This window comes from Lygodium microphyllum, chromosome 6 (assembly GCF_053477565.2).
Source record: "Lygodium microphyllum isolate KBCC chromosome 6, Lygodium_microphyllum_v1.1.10, whole genome shotgun sequence".
Classification (NCBI taxonomy): Eukaryota; Viridiplantae; Streptophyta; class Polypodiopsida; order Schizaeales; family Lygodiaceae; genus Lygodium; species Lygodium microphyllum.
In genome coordinates, this window is record NC_141140.1 from 22,726,099 (window position 1) to 22,745,469 (window position 19,371).

The 19,371-nt window shown below is 44.5% G+C and overlaps 1 protein-coding gene across 4 annotated transcripts in view; it reads left to right on the forward strand.

Annotated features, from left to right (window-relative positions):
* The first annotated feature begins 12,602 nt into the window (after nucleotides 1–12,602).
* LOC148034375 (mitochondrial 28S ribosomal protein S29-like protein) overlaps nucleotides 12,603–19,371 on the forward strand; it is a 95,777-nt gene continuing 89,008 nt past the window's right edge. For all 4 annotated transcript variants that reach the window (XR_015691066.1, XR_015691064.1, XR_015691065.1 and 1 more), the window contains exons 1-2: nucleotides 12,603–13,532; nucleotides 13,754–14,046. Coding sequence is in view for 1 of the 4 variants with exons in the window: in XM_087679322.1 (XP_087535448.1) it covers nucleotides 12,760–13,532; nucleotides 13,754–14,046 (1,066 nt within the window). In the remaining 3 variants the exon portion in view is untranslated. The remainder of the gene's footprint in view (nucleotides 13,533–13,753; nucleotides 14,047–19,371) is intronic.

Sequence of the window (19,371 nt, forward strand, 5' to 3'; positions counted from 1 at the left end):
ACAATATACCCATGATGCCAAATACAATGCCAGCTAAGCAGTGTGACCATACCCCATGAATCCAAAACACGCTCATGCAGTCAAGGAAGAGATCGACAAGTTGATGAGAGCAGGATTCATCTACGAAATTAAGCACACAGACTGGGTATCACCCATAGTCATTATAATGAAGAACGGTAAAATTAGGGTATGCGTCAATTACAAGAAGGTGAATGCTGCAACTAGGAGGGACAATTACCCATTGCTGTACACCGAGCACATGCTCGAGAGAGTGGTGGACAAGGAAGCCTACAATTTTTTGGACGGCTTCTCTGGATACAATTAAGTGTACGTGCATCCTGACAATAGGCATAAGACTGCATTCGCTACTGAGTGGGGTGTCTTTGCCTACATAGTCATGCCCTTTGGGTTGACAAATGCTCTAGCCACCTTTCATTGCCTTATGTGCACTATATTTAAAGACATGCTCAGGAAAGAGTTGGACGTCTTCATAAACGATTTGTGTGTTCACTCAACCTGGAGAGGACATTACTTCGAGTGGTCTTTGAACGGTGTCATCTATATCGCCTCTCTCTAAACCCCTTAAAGTGCCAGTTTTGGGTAAAGCATGGATGTATCCTAGGGCAGGTGGTGTCAAAAAATGGCATCGCCACAGACTTTTCAAAAGTCAGGGCCATTATTGATCTTCCACCCCCGACCAACTATAAGGGAGTGCAATGCTTCTTGGGCCATACAGGGTATTATCGACGGTTTATGCTAAATTATGCATTGATTGCTAGACCTTTGTACAAGCTATTGATTATATTCGAATGGACTAAAGAATGGCAACACGCATATGAGGAACTAAAAAATACTGTGACCACAGCACTGATTCTATGAGCCCCATATTGGACCATTAACTTTTACGTGCATATTGATGCTTCGAAATTCGCTATAGGGATAGTGTTGTGCCAACCGGGCAAACACAATCTCGACTATCCAGTGAGCTTTGCCAGCAAACAACTCACTGGGACCGAGATGAACTATTTGACAACAGAAAGAGAAGGTCTGGTCATGGTGTTTGCCGTGAAGAAATTTTGGCATTATTTGTTGGCCACTCCTTTCACCTTCTTTGTGGATCATCAAGCCTTGCTATATTTAGTAAACAAACATTGTGCTACAAGCCGCATAGCTCAATGGCTCCTTCTGCTTTTAGAATTCGACTTCTCCGTGGTTGTATGAAAAGGAAAATAGCACTACATGGCCGACCACATGTCGCGCATCCCCACGGGGAGAGACCGCTAGACAAGGCATCGTAGATGATTTGCCAAATGCGCACTTGTTTAGTCTGTCGATCGAGAGAGAATTATTTCGAGCCGACTTGATGCCATATTGGGTAGACGACATAGTCCAAGTGCTTGAGCATCGACTACCTGAACGACCAATAGAGACAGCCCGACTTAGACGGCTCATCCTTAAGATCCAACCCTATCAGTTGATATTAGGTCAGTTGTATAGGCTAGGGCAAGACAGCTTGCTGCGCAGATGCATATGCAAATACGAGATGCACGAAGTGCTCCCAAAAGCACACTGTGGAATCACGGGAGGACACTTTAGCGGAGAAACAATAGCCCGCAAGGTGTTGCAGTCTCAACTATGGTGGCCCACGCTTTTTCGTGATGCGGCACGGTTCGTTAAGCACTGTGACGAGTGTCAATAGACAAATGTTCCAATTCGCAAAGATCAAATGGAGCTAACCCCAATAATTGCATGACAACCCATTGAGAAGTGGAGAATTGACTTCATAGGATCCATTAGTCATGCGGCACAATACTCTCAAGCCAAGTATATCATTGTAGCCATTGACTATCTAATGAAATGGGCAGAAACACAGGCTACGCAAAAGAATGATGCAAGAACGACTACCAAGTTCTTATGGGAGCAGGTAATCTCACGATTCGGCTGTCCCATCGAATTGGTTAGCGGCCAAGGCACACAGTTCATTAATGAAGTGATTGCGCATCTTCTATCCACCTTTCTAATTATCCATCAGAAATCCTCACCATACTATCCTCAAGTAAATGGCCAGGCGGAATCCACCAATAAAATTCTAGTAAATGTCCTGACCAAGGTGGTCTCTGCTTCATGTAGTGACTGGGATAACAAGCCGATGGCAGCCTTGTGGGCTTACCACATAGCCTACAAAATGGATGTAGGGCAGACACCTTTTAGGTTGACCTATGGAACTAAAGCAATTATACCCATAGTTTTTCGTTCCTAGCATGAGGATTGCACTTTACGAAAGATGGGAAGGAAAGGAAGTATGGATGAAATGTCTAATTGAACTCGAACGCCTCTCGAAAACTCGCTTCCTAGCTACCCATGCGCTCATATGCGAGAAAGCACAACGCAAAAGCTGGTTTGACAAGCATGTCAAACAGCATGACTTTGAACAAGGTGACTCAGTGCTCCTATATTCCATTAAGGGACATAAACAGAAAATGAAGTTTAAAGGTCTAGGACTCTTCAAGGTTCGTGTCATCAGCCGAACCGATAATGTCAAACTCGAGACTTTGGAAGGCAAGGGCGTAGGCTTCTTCAATGGCAGTCACATCAAGAAGTATTATCCCCCCACGCACCCATTGCATGAACCACCTATGTTAGAACCACTGATCAAAGTATGGGTAGCCACAATCACGGAGATTGACAAGAAAATGAGGAAACTGTAGAACCTGCCTACCTCTGCATCACAATCATCACAAAGCAAACATACACTATCAACGCCTTAGTCGATGAGGGAGCATACTTCAATGTCTTAACCCACAATCATTGGACCCATATTGGCAAACCACAACTACAGCCCACTGCCCAAAGTGAACCCATATGGGGGGCGATCATACACACTCCTAAGGAAATGCAGGGCCACAGTTTCTATCGAGTTTGCGAGCATACCAATGACATTTTATGTGTTGTCGAACACTGAAAATGCAGGTACCAAATCACTATTGGGTCGAACCTTTAAAAAGCAAGCTCATTGCAATGTCAATTATGAGTCACAATGTATCCACTTAGCCATTGGCAATGTCCGCATAGTGGCGGCTTTCAGCAAGGGCTGTGCGCCTCCCACCAGACCCGCAATGCCACTAGTAAACACGCATTCAGCCAAGTCCAAGGAGGAGGGTTGTGATTTGTTACACCCTCACAAGCCTCTATGCCAACAACCTGCTGAAACCAAGGTCAATGCCCATGAACACCCGTTAAGGTGGGTGCCTAAATGCCAGAACCTACCGCTCAAAAGCAATCGACCATGTCGCAAGGCTAACAACACAATCTCAAAACCTAGAAGGCCAAGACAAAGCGACAAACAACGACAGGTGATCAAGCCACGATGGGTCCCTAAGACCCTATTGCAAGCACAGGGTTATTATGAGGATAATGCCTGGATATGGATCCCTAAGTCTAAAGCAGCCAAGAGTACCAATCAAGTGCCACTCCCATGTGTAACCGTACCCCACCATGCAACGGGTCAAGGCCTAGGCTGCAAAAGACTCGAGTCACCAAGCACATTGACTTGCGATTGATTATGCACATGAAGACCGACCAAGTCTACCGGCCCAAACTTCAGCCTGTTGTAAACCAGTCTCATGCAACTTAATCAAGACTCAAGAGGCCGCACCCACAAGTAGTGACACCCCATTCACAGTCCAGTTGCCCGAGCCCGTCGGGCAAGCAACCCAACCGCAATCTCAGGAACAATCGAGCCTGCAACTATCTACTGCCCAACTCTCTAGTTCTGTTAAACCTCAACCACCTCTACAGGCCTTAGGACCCTCCTATGAGCGGAAATCATTCTTGACATTGGCCATGGATCTAGTTGAAGACACAAGGGATGATGTCATTGCTTGTCTCAGACGCTTAGATGCCACATTCAAGTCGTTGGCTCTAAGATACGACTGCTTGGACTTGGACCTATTACAAGAGCCTTGTGCGATAGAAGTTCGTGCAATGCCTTATTCATGGGACACACTGGAATTTGCATTCGTCAAAGCACCCCACTCAGCTACTACCGAGTGGCTCCGCACTGAGATATCTACAGAGCAAGCCATCAAACAGTGGCTCATCACGTCATACGATAAGAAAGCCTCTTCTGCTATCACTAATCGAGAATTAGAGGAGTTAAAAAAGCTTGCTGAAATCGAATCTCCATTCTTATGAAGCTGGTACGTCCTTCGATTGCAATGGAAACTCAAGGGATGCCAAATAATGACCAATGATGAGCAGCGTCAAGCCATCAAGACATCGGAATACAACCCAAGTTATGTCGCTCCAACCTCGTATAAGGTGTAAACCACTATTCATGATCGACCCCTAGAAGAGCACATCAAAGGACACCCTTACCTTGATCGCCTCTTGACTGAGGAAGAGTTACATATTGCTAGTCGCATTGATTCCGTTGATGTCCTGAGACAGATGTTACTTACATCACACATGTAGGTACCCAATCCTTCGATCCGGATCGCGATGCTCAGCTGTGCAATCCAGACTTCTATGCTTGGCTCATGCGAAAGTAAACACTCAAACCTAAGCTAATAGCCCTGGGCCTGCTAGTTTTCAATCCTAGGAAGGATTTTCCCCAAATCTGGGAGGGGAGGGGATAAGGTACAGTGGGTGAGTCAAATTGGAACCAATCAAAATCAAGCAGATGCATAAACACGTGAGGAAAAAATACACCGCTATGAAAACCTCAGTCGACATTTAAATGTAGGAAGAAAAGAAACATATTAATTTGCGAGTGAGGAAAAATGTCACAAAAAATTCGAATTAAAGGGTGGAAAAGTTTGAAATGAAGTTTATGTTGGAGCTTAAATGTTTTCATGCAATAAACATGAAGCCTTTCTTTTCAGCAAATAACTCTTTCGCAAGCATTAATGGGAATGATGGTTCATGACAGGAACGAAAGATGTCGCAGCAAGATCGCGCTCACCGACTCCCTTTCACGGAGGAGGAGAGAACGCAGTATGGCATCAGCTTAGAAAATCGTGCTTATAGTCAGCTAAAATTCCACATCATTCACAACCTTGAGAAGGTGGTAGCCAAGGAGCAGGCCAGAAGGAGAAGTACCTAGAGAAGTTTGCGCAAGAACCTGACCACAGAAAGTGTGTGGAATTTTTGAGAACGTACAGCCCTGACCAAGAATGCGGAACAGTGACTGTGGGAAGAGGGGACAATGCTCAACAAGTGCAGGTGCCATTAAACCAGGCCTTGGTGGAGAAGACAATGGGGCTAGAACCTCAGGTGGAGAAAAAACATAAGAGAGAGATGTGTATGCTATGTTGAAGATGAAGAGGGAAGATGTTTTAATAAACGACGGCATCATCATACAAGATATCCCTGATGCTAAGGTCCGCATGCATGCAAAGTTGGTGCACTCGCTTTTCTCTAGCCAACGCTATAACTCCCTCATGCACCAAATCAGTGTACCTGTGCTGGAGAATGTGGCAGCCCACACCCTGGATGAGGTGGACTGGAATGGCTACATGCCCATAGACCAAGCAGCCAAAGCACTAACCCTGGGCAATAGACAAGCAGACGGAGAATCCCCAACCTCTAAAAATATGAAGAGAAAGAAATCTTCCTTGAAAGCCTCCTTCATTGGGTATGGAAGTGTGTTGACGGCCATCATCCAGGAGGCTATAAAAGAAGCCCAACAAGGAAATGAAGGAGCGAATGAGACCCCGGATAGGTTGCTCACCCACCAAGGGGAAGAGAAATCGAGCGACAGGACATAAATCGAGACACAGAGAAGGAGGAGCAGGAGGCTCAATCCGGAAGAAAAAAAACAAAGAAGCCCACTGGAAAGGCAGCTCAGAAAAAGAAACAGAATGAGGGCAGGGAAAAGGAAAAAGAAGATCTAGGGAGAGCCAAAAGGGAATCCCTAAGGGAGATGGTGGAGAGGAAAAAGAAGGAGAAGGAAGAAGTTGAAAAGTTGGCAGAGGAATCAAGGAAAACAGAAGAAGAGAGAGAAAGAAGAGCTATGGAAAAGGAGGCGAAGTTGAGGAGACACGAGGAGGAAGACATGGCCGAAGCAACTCGCCAGTCCATAGAACAACAAAGCCGACTCAATGGCCTAGGGGCTTTAAGTCCACCTAGGAAAGATAGACCCGGCTCAAGCACTCAAGTACCCGAAGCCATGCCGCCCATGGTCATCGAAGGCAAGGGTAAGGCTCCCATCCATCCCATCCCACCCCTCTTGGTGCCCGCCAACGAAGCAACCACTATCACCCCAAGCATCCCGGCCAACATCGATGTGAACAGTTTTGTGGCATGGATGTAGTACTTTATCAATAAGGAACTAGCACAAGGAAAGAGTGGGGAGACCATGGCCACCGGGCAAAAAAAGCCAACCACAAATGCCGAGTCTAGGCAAGATCCGAAACGCCAAAAGATGAAAGCTTCAACCACCCCAATCCCTACCACTATGACGCCACTAGCAAACCATGACAAATATGTTGATGAATTGCTCTCTCAGTTAGAGAAGGCAAGGAGGAAAGAAAAATAGCGGTGGCTGAGTTGGAAGCGGAAAAGGAGTCGCTAGCAGCCTTCCAGCTCGAAAAGGCGAGGCAAATGGCTACACAATAAAAGAAAATCCTTGACTTGAAACGGGAACTAAAAGCCAAAGAATAAAAGGAGCAAAGCTGGCAGTGACATCTCATAGATGAAAATCAAAAGCTAGAGAAAATGCAGGGAGAGTATAAGCTTCTAATCATGCAACATGAGGATCTGGCGGAAAAAATAGGTCAGATCAAACGGGGCATGAAAGTGTTTGCTGCAGGGGAAGAAGGAAGGAAGCAAGAAGAGGAACAACACCACCGAGAAATGGAAACCACGACCGAAAAGCTGCGTCTTGAAATAGAGGAGCAGGAGAGAATGAGCAAGGAATTGGAAGACTAGGAGTGGAGGCTCCTGGCCCTAGTGCAAAGACAGGGAGAAGGTATGGAGGAAATGAAAAAAAGAATCGAAGAGTGGGCACGCCAAAATGAACGAAGAGTGAAGAGCTTGGCGTGTCGCCTGGCTCTCGTGGAAAAAGAGAAAGTTCTAGTAGAAGGCAGAGCAGAGGCAGCCCAAGTGGCTTTCAATACTCAACAATGAATCTTCCTGAATACCTTGATGGATACCACTCATGCAGAGGAAGGGGAGTCCTTGGAGGCGGTAAAGAAGAAGTTGAGCATAGTGCGCAGAGCTTTGCGAGCAGGGCTACACATGCCCCCCCAACCCATTGCAATTGGGCTGAGCCCTGATGAACAACGTAGGTACCTGCTATCGGTCAGCCTAAAACCCCAAGAGATTGATGCTCTAGGGTTCGTAGAAGAGGTCCAATAGCAAGAGCGCCCAGGGAGTGAGGCTGAACTATAAATCAACCTAGGCGGATTTGAAGAAGAAGTGATCCCACAACCCCCTTCACCCCAATTTGAAGGGCAAGGGCAGCCAATAGATGTGCTCACGGAAAGAAAAACCACCCTACGGGAGAAGAGGAGGAAATTGGTGGAAGAAGCCAGACAAAGATTGAGGGCTAACCCTATGGCACTGTCGTTTGTACCCCTCCCACCATGCCCAAATGACCTATCGGCTAGTTTCCATGTGGAGCTCATAATCTGGGAGAGACAGGGAAAAGAGAAGGAGCTATTCAACTTTGACTTCCTCATCCCTAATGCCCTGCGCAGAGTCCTTCCCCCTAAAATAGTGGATGAGGTGATCATTGTCAGAAGCCGGCTAAGACAACAGTGGCTGAAAGAAAGAGAGAAGAATCCCACCCTCTGGGGCACCGAGGATGTGGAATACTAGCAAAATAAAGTTTTTGAAGTGCCTTGGTCTGTGCCCAGATACAAGTGCCAGCACTGTGGCGGAAACACATCTGCGACGACAATGCGTTCGCATGGATGGCTTTTTGTAACACTCTCCCTTTTGAGAGGAACGACCCCACCTACATGGCATACCCTCATAGGGTAGGAGTAGACTTTGATGCAAACACCCATGACTGTTATGACTTCCCTATCATCTTATTGCTAACTTCTCCTCCTATCCAAATCCCACCTTCATTACCACTTGCAACTATCTTAGGCTATTAAAAATCCTACTTAGGCAGGACTCCACCCCGTGGCAGAACGTGGCCTCCCCCCACTCTTTTTTTATCCTAACACCATTGATAGCTACATGATGACCCGCCTAATGATGTGAGCCAGCCTCCTCCCTTCCTTCTGCCTCGTCGTTCTTGAAGATATGAGTGACATCCAGTTCACCCGTTGCAGCCATCCATTCCTCTCCACCACCCCTCTCGAGGTCCGCTTGAACCTTTAGAATTTCATGCAGAGCTATAAATTTTTTAGTCACTCCATTAAATCCCCTTCACCACCACCTTATGAGGATGAGAACTAACAATTACCTACTACCGTACCCTGTACCTCAACAAGGCCTTTAAATTTATTTGTTTTTTAAAAAAGGAGCCCGCGACATATCCCCACGCAAATTGCGGCACATAGCTCACAGTCATTGCACCTAGGGGTCCTCAAGTTAGACACGTCCGATGATCTCGGTCGGCCGGTCCCGTTGGTCCCGGTCCTTACCCCTAGCCCTTTTTTTCTCCCCACTTCATGCTTAGGCCACCCCAAGGGCAGGATACACCTAAGGAGATAACACTTGCCTATGGTTAGACATGTCACCCTAAGCTACACATACTATACCTCCCTTCACACAAATAGGGTTCTCAAGTGTGGGACATCACCCATGCTTACCTAGGGTTACACCCAACTCCTTGTTCCACCAGCACGAGCCCCAAGCACTGCACGACGAGGTAGACACTCCCCTTAGGTCGAGCACTTCCTCCTCCCAAGTCTAATACGATGCTACAACCCACCAACTGCGAAGGCCCCCATCATCCACTCGACACACCTTTAATTCTTGCCCCAAATCATTCTTGAAGCTTCCCAATCGAACAAGTCCCCCAGCCCTGGCCCAGAATCCACCCTCCCACAACAGAGACCTCGAAGTGCTATGGGATTGGTACCTGTCTCGAAGGGGGGTAATGTTAACCTCAGTTCAAGATGGTAAAAAAAATGAAGCAAAAAGTGAAAAAAAAAAAGAAAAATAGCAAAGACGCAAGGCGGCCCCCAAAAGCTAAGCGGAGGTGAAAGTGCAGTTTTAAATAGAAGGCACCTCAAAAAACTCTAAAAACTCTTATAAAAGTGCGCCAGGCTCCCTCCTGTGCCATTTGTAAAGGAATAGACGGGTGTAGGCTTAAGGCATGAGGCAAGAAAAGGGAAATAGGAAAAAGAACCTTGCCACAAAGGCCGGTCATGTAAAAAAGGATGGGCGCCCATGGAATTTTAGGGCTTGTATATAAAGTTAAAAAAAGTGAATGGAAGCTCATTCTTTGGTGTATGGCTAACAAGAGACCTCTCTTCCTCCTTTCTTCTCTTCTCTATGCTTGTGTGTGTGCTCTTGAGAGAGGAAGTGTGGGAGTGTGTGGGAGTGAGGGATCAAGAGGGTGAAGCTCCTCACCATCTCTTCTTCTCTTCTCTTCTCTTTGCTCGCGCGTGCATGACTATGGGGGATGGAGCTTGATGGAGGAGGCTTGAGGATGCTTGAGTTATAATCAAGGATCGTGGAGCTACCGGTGTGTGCGGAGGAGGAGGCAACTCATTTCGGCATCGAGGTAAGCTCACTACATTTGTAGGTTTGAAGGCGCATCGGCTATGTGAGAGGTAGCCATTAGAGCTCACTTGGAATGCCTGAAACAATAAGCAGTCCGTGGGTCTTGGCGGTTGAGCGAGAGCTCCCACAACCACCAATGTCGAGCATTAAGGGGGTGTTCCCAAGTGCCAAATGAAGTGTTTTCAACCTGCCAATGAGTGCCAAGGGAGTCTTGAAGTAAAAAAGGAATTTTTTGTAGGTCTTCAAGCTAGCCCAAACTAATCTAGGGCCTATTGAAGGGCTAGGCAAGGTCAAGGCAAGGTTGGAGGAGTTGTCAAGGACCCCCAGGAGCTCCCTCTTGAAGGGCAAATTCATCGGTAGAGAGTAGACATCACAAGAAGCAAGAGGACATGGCTACCTTGCTTCACAAAACTTGTGGACTGAAGTAAAATAACAAAAGAGAGCTCCAATACCTCTGAAGGAATGCCCTGAGGGTGCCCAAATGGGCCGGGTAGGTGCTCGGGAAGTCGGGGAGTGATGGGAGCTCGAGAGAGTTGGCTATGGCTGCCATGAAGGAGACCCAATGAGTGTAGGTAATCGATAGGAAGCTAAAGGAGTCACGAACCAAGTTAGAATGCTCGAGCAACCATGCTCTGATACCAGTTGAAAGGTGAGAAGGATTGAAGCTTGCTTGGAAGAGCTATGGCAAGAGAGTAAGAGCAAGAAAGAGAGGAGACCAAATGGGAACTCCAAGAGTCACAATGTGTGACCGGGCCTTTCTTTCTTCAAACTGTCACTAAAAGAATAAAGAATAAAGTGACAGTGACGAGCGTCCGCTACCTGCAGTGTGCAGTGGCGGGTATTATCAGTGTAGTAATACACGGGCGGCTAGGCAGAGGCGCCTTTAACCCTCAACATGTTCATCAATCCACAAAGGATATGAGGGTTGCAACAATGTGTTCTTATTCATTTTTAGCCTAGGCTAGATCCAATTTACCATAGGAGGAAGCTTGCATCAAGGGAGGACCGATCATGAGTTGTAAAGTATGTAGGATTCCAAATAAGTGGTGGAAACCCTAATTCATAGGTGGTCTAACCCTAACCTTAATCTTGCTTTTCATTTACTTAAGGTGGATGCAAAGGAGTTGACGCATTGCTTTTGGAGTGTGGGACTTGGATTGTGGAGTTATCATTAAGCCTTCAAGCTTTGGATTATTGTGTGGGAAGCTAAGTTGGTAAGTTCACTATATCTTGACACTAGTATTGTGTTTTTGGCCTTCATGGGTACGAAGAGAGGATTCATGTTTAGTTTAGAGCAGAGAGTAATGAAACTATTTGAGAGATAGTTGGGGATAGCTAGCTAAGGAGGTTGAAGTTTTTGAAAAAATTAAACTTTGATATGATGTTTTACAACTATTTTGTGTTAGCCCAACATACTATCACAAAGAGAGAGAGAGAGAGAGAGAGAGAGAGAGAGAGAGAGAGAGAGAGAGAGAGAGAGAGAGAGAGAGAGAGAGAGAGAGAGAGAATTGATGCATGGATGCAAGTCTAGTGAATTAGACCTATTAGTATGAGGGTTGCTTGAAATATTTACAGTATGGTTTCCATTTGCATTTGTTCCTTGTAGTGAGAACATATTGTTCCCATTTTATTTTTGATCAACTTTTGTTGAAGTAGCTCACATTTAAAAAGCCTACTCCATCTTGTATACAATGACAAAAGGTCTAAAAATCAACCAATGGCTAGTTCAAACATCCACTTGATGTTGTCCAATCCTAGGAGATCTTATCATTTGGAAGTCCTCAAAGGTATTGTTGACAATATATACATCTTGTATGATTTAATGGTAGCGAGTATCATGCATAATTAAATGTTTATCACAAGTTTTCAATGCGTTAGCAATTGAATGCAAGCAATATGGATTAGGAACCCATGGGGGTTTAGCCCACTTACCTCTAGCATTTGATGGTGAGATTGTGTGTGAAGAAGGACATGGTATTAAGTCCTTTCTTCTCATTTTCATGTAACGACAAATTTGATTTGTCCAAAGGAAAGGCCTAGAGAGGCTAGGTGCTTGTCCCAAGGAATACATAATCAACATCCCTCATGTTTGTTGGAAATGATCATGATTATGCATTGAGTGGTCTTATGTGATGTCACAATAGTTGGGCACTTGTATTAGAACATAACCATATGTGTTGCTCGGCTTAAGTTCCCTTTTGCACTATCTAGGGAATCAAATGTAGAAATGTCATATGCTTGTTACCTTTTATTTGTGTAAGATAAGACACATACACCTAAACGCCCATGGGTAGGCATCCAAACATTAGGGTGAAGAGCAAGTAAGAGCTACACTAGCATTTTTTCTTATGCTTAGATAGGAAGCTCATAAGGCTATAAAACATTGGAGCTTGATCTTGCTAGAGCGCCCCTCCTTCATGACCCTACTAGGGAGGAGGACCGACTGATTGTTTAAGTAGGCAATAATTTGAACTTTCATGAGAAGATGATGTGAAAATAGGTGTCCTAAATAGTGATGCTATTTGACTTACAGGAACGCGACATGTAAACATAGGTGTTCAAACAAGTGACGCACCTACTGAGATTTGAGGCTACAAGCACACAATTATGAGCCTAAGGTTTAACTCGTAGGCCATCACATGGGAGATCGTTTTTGATATGATAGATTTTTAAAGTGCCAAGACTCCCCCACATAGGTGAGGCAAATCAAGACCAGTCCCATCCTTGGGAATTGAACTTAGCTAGAATGCGTGCACACAACGCTGGCGTAAACCAGTGAGTCCTTCAAGTCATGGGTACCGGTGGGACATTGTTGTAACGTGATGTGCTGGGCCAAAGTTCGATATTGTTGTAACCCCTCTTAAACCCTTGCTAATAGTGATACGTCTTCCATATTGGTGTAACCCCTCTTAAACCCTTGCTGCCAATAGTGATACGTCTTCCAATGCTGCGACGGTGCATGCTTTTGTATCCTTCCACGCCATCAAATGCCGCAATGCACACTGGCGTAACCCCTCTTTAAACCTCGTTGCTATGGGGGAAGGCAGAAGCTGCTACTGATGCTGTGAATCCATGAAGCACCTCGTTCGGGTAGCTGCTGCTCCCCGGCTTACGAGATCTCGCGCACTCGCCCTTCCCGCCAGGGCCTCTCTCTGCAGCTCGGCCTCGAATCTCGAAGGCAACTGCACAGGCACTGGCCAGCGGTCGCCCCTCCCAAGTTATGGAAAAACCGAATCGTCTACCGTTTATGGTAGGCCCCTGCTCCACCAAGGGTTTGCATTTCACGAACAGAAACCTGGTTCTTGGAAGATTCTCAGGGCTCCACCTAGGCTCTCTTGCTTTAGCGTATTGCAGCTGAGGAATTGCTCAGGTGCTCAAACTCCTGACGGAACAACGGGAGAGGCGGAGCAAGCTCCAAATCAAGCAGAAGAAGCGGACAACACCAGGTTAGAAGCCCTCCAGAAGTTGACATCTTTAGTGGAAGCGTGGATCAATGAGGGTGCAATTAACATAGAGGAAGAAGAAGACCTTGCATCAAGAATGCAGATTAAGCTTTACCGTTCAGCAGGTCTTGTTGATGATTGGAATTTCGAGGATTGGCACGATCCATCCTCGTTGTCGTCAAAGGATGGGAAAGAGGAAGCGCAGGGTGCCAGGGATCTTGAAGAAGAAGGAAAGGAAAAAATTACAGGTTTGAAGGATAAAGGAGCATTGCCACAGGTTGATGGAAAGAGGGTGTATGGCATTGATCAGTATTTGCCGGCCAAAGTGCTAGTGGAGTTCAGTGAAATAAACAGCTTCTCTGATGTCACCGAAAGCGATGCCAACAAGTTCTTTATGTTAAGGTGAGTGTTTGAAAACACATGACCGATCCCAAGGCATCTGGACCAGTGATAATATTTTCCTTGGTGTGATAATGTTGTTTTGATATGCGCCAAAGCTATACTTCAATGCTTGATTTAGACAAGATTTGATTTTGAAAGTTAGACAATCTTGTGATATTGCGCATCTAAGTTACAGCATTGGTCTTGTTAATGTGATTCACTTTCATGTGCGGTTTCTGTAGTAAAGACGACCAGGAACGCTTTTTTGCTGAAGGATTACCCAAAAGTTTCAATAAGGAGTTCGAAATAAGCAAAATGAATGCACTGCTTGTCCGAAAGCAGCTGCTAAAGCTAATCAATCATCTGAAACGCTTGACCCAGAAGGAACTGGCAAATCCAACTGCTGATACGCCTGATGATCTTGAAGAGTCTAAGCTCACAGAAATTGATGATGAGACACATGTTGAGGTGAAGAACAAGACAGACACCAAGAATCTTAGCTTGTTGGCTTTTTTGGAACCTGCTTTCTCTCTCTGTAAGTCAATTCAAATTTTACTGGATCCTTTGCTTGCTTTAAATAAGATGTTATGGAAAAAGCGACCATAGGCTGTAAGTTTGCCTGCTCTATCTAAAGAGGGGTACTTTTGTCATACTTTTGAAGTGATCCAACAAATCTAAGATGAAACATGTACTAGCACAGAACTTTTGCAAGCTTCCTGTCCTCTTAAGGTACATGAAAAAGATTTTCGGGTCACCTCTGCATTGGAACTTGCGAGAAGTACATGTTTTGTGAAAATATTTATTCGCCCCGCTTAAGGCATTGGCTTAGTACTGTTATGGTGGTAGTAGAATGTAGAAATGGTAGGAGGCTTGTTATTTTCTAGTAGTCTTTGTCACTGGATGTAAGGGCTTTTACTCCGTACCGTTATGATGATAGCAGAGTTTAGAAATGATAGGAGACTTGTGATTTTCTAGTAGTTCTTATCACTGGATGTAAGGGCTTTTACTCAGTACATTTGAAGAGATGGACAGGGGCTCTTCTACTTGTAGTAGGTTTTACTCACTGGACATAAGGACACATACTAAGCACTTTTTTTGCTTGGAGGCCTTGTGGAGGGCTCTTGAGGTGGTTGACCTCATAGCCAGAAGGAACAGTGTCAAGTTCAGTATGTCTAGTTGGACTTGTACATTTCATCGTTCATTATGATATTTTGAGTCTTTATGGCCTTTGTTAACAAGGTTGCTGTCAAGTTGCACGATGTTCACTTCGGGTGCAACTTGTAGCAAACTTTTGCTTCTCTGCAGTACTGATTGTTCCGATTATGAAGAGGAAATGTGCTAGAATGAAAGATGAATGTCAAATGATATTCTTGAAGATGTTTGGCAGATAAGTGCAGCTGGCTAGATTGCATGGGCTTGGACAGTCTTTTATGTTTTTGCTGCTTAGCATGAGGTATAATTAGAGTATTTTCAGTTCAACTAGTGTGGAAACTCTTTGTTCAGCCCAAAGGATTAAATACATTGCTTTACAAATTTAAAGGATATTTACATATATGACACTCACTCACAGAAGACTTCATTGTTTCTAAATTGTTTAAGCAAAATAGGGATCTTGCATAAATGAGGGGCATGACAGATTGCTGGTATGCTTGGCACTGCATGGTAGGCTTTGTAACCTGCCCTAGCATTCTGGCGTGTACAGCTGCAGACAGACTCTAATTAAGAATAGCTGCAAGTAGAGAGCTGAATGTAGGGGTCAGACTGCAGAGAACAATTTGCTGCTCTTTTTGAGGTATAAAGTCAAGGATGCTCCAGAATTCTGATTTGGAATGAATTGCCTTGCAAAGGTACTGAACTTATTTTCAAGAAAATTTATCCACAGGAATGTTTGTCTTGCATCAAACAAAAGGCCGCCCTTGCTACTCATTGCAGTTATCTGTTTCTGTATGGATGGTGGTCTGTGGTTATTTGAAGCACATACCTATCTGCTCTGGTCCCAATATGGCAGACCGACTGTTTATGGTGTGCCTGACTGTCCCTATGCAAGGGAGCATTGGTGGTGTTTTAGAATTGATGATTCTTGGAGAGTAAATACATGTGATGCTCTCCCCCAGTTGGTGTCATACATGCATCCGTCCCAACAACACACATCAACTTCTTTTTCCCTAAGAAAGGAAAAATAAAATAAATAGAAGACCCCTGCTTTCTTTCCAACCCCCAAAAAATGAGAAGAAGAAGAAGAAGAAGAAGAAGAAGAAGTGAATTATGGATGCTGCTGATCACACTGATATTTGGTTACAAGCATTAGTGGTCACAAGCTGTAGAAGAGTTGGTACTAAATTTTCCATTGACCTTGTTGTGCTGATGAAGTCCAAATTTTGACCAAATCAAAGTTGAAGGTTGTAAACTAGGCGATGAACCTCTTGTAAGGTAATTAGTCCTAAGTGGAGAGGTTCAAGTCTCAGAGTCTGTATGGATGTGCATAGAGCATAGTTGGGATGACCAATATCTCCTAAAATCATAATATGTGCAGGATTCTCCTAAAATCACACTGTCACTCCACTTTTTTAAGTGCAATATGCCTTTCAAGAAAATGGGCATGTTCACATTGTCACTCCACTTTTTAAAGTGCAACATGCATTTCTGTTAGTGAATCCTACGATAGCTACCTCATGGAAGAATGGCTCTCTACTGTGCTACTAAAAGTGATGCTTGAGTGTATAGATGGGCTTATCATTTCCATCGAGTGGCCTCAAAGACCAAGACCTTGGTTTTTCCAAGGCTCATTGAGACAATTTGAGAATCCTCTATGTACCAAAAACATCTTATATATCCATGCTGTGAGTTAGATATCTAAGATGATGTCATTGACTTAGAGTAGTGGATGGACCAATAATCTAGAGAATGGTGCACTACTATGACCTCCTTTATTTACATGCCTAACTACTGTAGCTATATATAGGTCAAAATATATTGGAGAGATTGTGTGGCCTTGGTTCACCCATAGTGCTTTGCTTGGGCATGTCACTTGCCCTATCACTCTCTTATATAGTGTAATAATCCCCCCTTAGAATTTCTCATGGTATCTTGAATATTGTAGTCTTTGGAGAGGTCAGTCCCAACTTTGAAGTAGTGGTAAAGTTGTGGCCTTGTAAATTGGCTTTTGTGAGAGTGTGCAACAGAAGAGAATCATGAACACGGAGAGAGAGAGAGAGAGAGAGAGAGAGAGAGAGAGAGAGAGAGAGGAGAAAAGATAGCAGGAAGGGAAGAGAATTCTCCATTGAATTTGAGATGAATGCTGAATACAAGACTGGATTGATTAGTCCGTGCTTGCAGCCCAAGGCACCAGTGAGAGCACTGGATCAGGCTGAAAAATGATGACAACACTTGTGATGGTGATGGATACGGAGATGGAGACGGAGTGTGTGCAGCCTGGGAAGGTGAAGAATACTGTTGCAAACTATTAGAGGACTTGTAGAAGATAGAAGACAATGATCTGCCCAGCCTTGACAACGGCTATAAATAGCAGAAAAGCAAAAAAACTGGCCAAATGATCTTGTAGGTGTTAGCAAAGTATTTGTCAACTGATGTGTGAGTGTGTGCATGCTAGTTGGGCTGGGCACACTAGTGGTTATTTAGGTATTATTTTAGTGATTTTTGTGTGGCATTTGTGGCATTTTATGCTAGTTGGCCAGCATTAAATGCTGGCCAACCAGCTGTCATATTTGGCATATTTTGGGCCTATTTATTTAGGGGCTTCTCCTCCTCATTTGGTCATCATCATTCTTTAGGTGGTCTTCCTATTGGAGAGAGGAGCCAGTGCTAGTGCCCACGCAGCCAGTGACTCACTGTTGTACATGTCATTCTTGTGTTTGGTGTATGGATTTCATTTCTTGAATACATCTTTGAGTTCTCTTCTTTTGTAGTGTTCTTTTGTTTTCTTTCTTCCGTCTTGTGTTCAACAATTTATTTCAGCACTTGTCTATGCTTCCATTGCTGCAACACTTCTGACATGGTATTAGATTGTAGGATCTAGGTTCTTGCTGCGATTTTTTTGCTGATTATAAGGTCTTTCTCCCCCTTGCTAATTAGGCTTGCGTTTTTCATCTTACGTGGAATGTTTAGATGAAAGCTTGGTTTGTGCAAAAGCTGATTTGGTATATTGTCAATGGAGCTATTCCTCGGCCTCAGTGTCCTTTTTCTCTTTTTGACGATTTTGATGAGGACAACCATGAGGAAGTTGTGCTTACATGGGATTCGGATGATACATATGTGTATTTTGCATTGCTTCTGTGTATTTCTAAAGAAGTTCTATCGGCGGTTACCTCCCGTTGAACATTACCAGAAATATGGTCGAAGCTTCAAATGTTATACGAGACACCTTTTCCCATGCGTGTTGTGACCCTTTATGGACAGCTTTAGTATATGAAGTTTGCGCTGAAGGACGCTATTTAATCATTTTTGCTCCATGTTACGCAGGTACAAGATCAACTTCGACACATGCAATTTGCCCTTCTAGAGGCACATCTAGTGGGAATGGTACTTTGCAAGCTCCCCTTGGAGTTTGATGGAGTGGCCAATGCTTTGTGGGCACAAGCATCCTCTACACGTGTGAGCCTTATACATATGTCCTTGATGTTGCTTGAGCATGAGGTATCTTTGCGTTTACAGGGGAGGCTTTCGTCTCATTATGGAGGTTCTAGTGAGGCCTTTACAGCTTTGGAGAGGGGTGATAGGAAGAAGTCAAAGGACTAGTGTTATCATTGTGGTAAGAAGGGATACTTGTGGAAGGACTGTAAGGAGTTAGCAGCCTCTTGGAAGAAGAAGGAGATGAAGAAGAAGCGGGATGCGGACTCCTTTGACGAGTCATCCTCTTCCTTAGACTTCGACTCCGATTCTTCGACCAAGAAGATGTCCAAAGCGCGGTAGAAATCCACTTCTTTAGATTGAGGGAAGGGCTTGATTGTCCCTTCCTCTGTTGCTTTCTATTCTAGGTGATGCGGTCATCCCTGAGGACTCTCTAGTGCTAGAGAGGGAGTGCGAGAGGGTGGCGAGATGGGGAGCCGAGCCTCATCCATATAGGTATACAGGTGCATAGGTTTCAAAGTGGAACGTCCTTGACACAACAATTGAAGCTTGGTAGGTTCAAATCCTGGAGTTGGGATTGACATCTAGATTCATGATGAGTTGGTTATTTTGATAGCGAGTGGGATTGGCTCCTAGTTCAAGCTCACATAAGGGGACACTTTGGTGGTCTTGGCCAAAGGCGGGGAATCCATGGTCTTATATGTGAAAAGGCATTTTTGACAGGCTAGTCTTGTATGCTACTACCAGACATTGTTGATAGACACAAATATATGTTATGACTCTTCTCTATCCTTAGTAATTGGTATGATCGACATCGATATTAGGTTCTCTTCGAGATACCTTGGTGGTGGCTTGATCACCCACTACTTGGGTATCCATGGTTCTACTTTGGTGGTTCTTTGTTGTATGGATTGTGATGAGTCATTCTCATTGTATCATCATTATTAGATCACCCATGATCTGAAAGAGGGTGTTAGCAAAGTATTTGTCAGTTCATGTGCGAGTCTATGCATGCTAATTGGGATTATTTAAGTATTATTTTAGTGATTTTTGTGTGGCATTTGTGGCATTTTATGCCAATCAGCCAGCATTAAATGTTGGCCCACCAATTGCAGGTCCTAGGAAAAATCGTAGCAGTGGACAGCATCTGACAGGGCAGCAAAAGCTGGGAAATGCTAGAGAAACACTGAAATGCATACTAAAATGAATGAAGACACAATCAGAGCTACAATGTCCTTGTGAGATTCTGACTAGGGCTCACAAGTAGGAGATA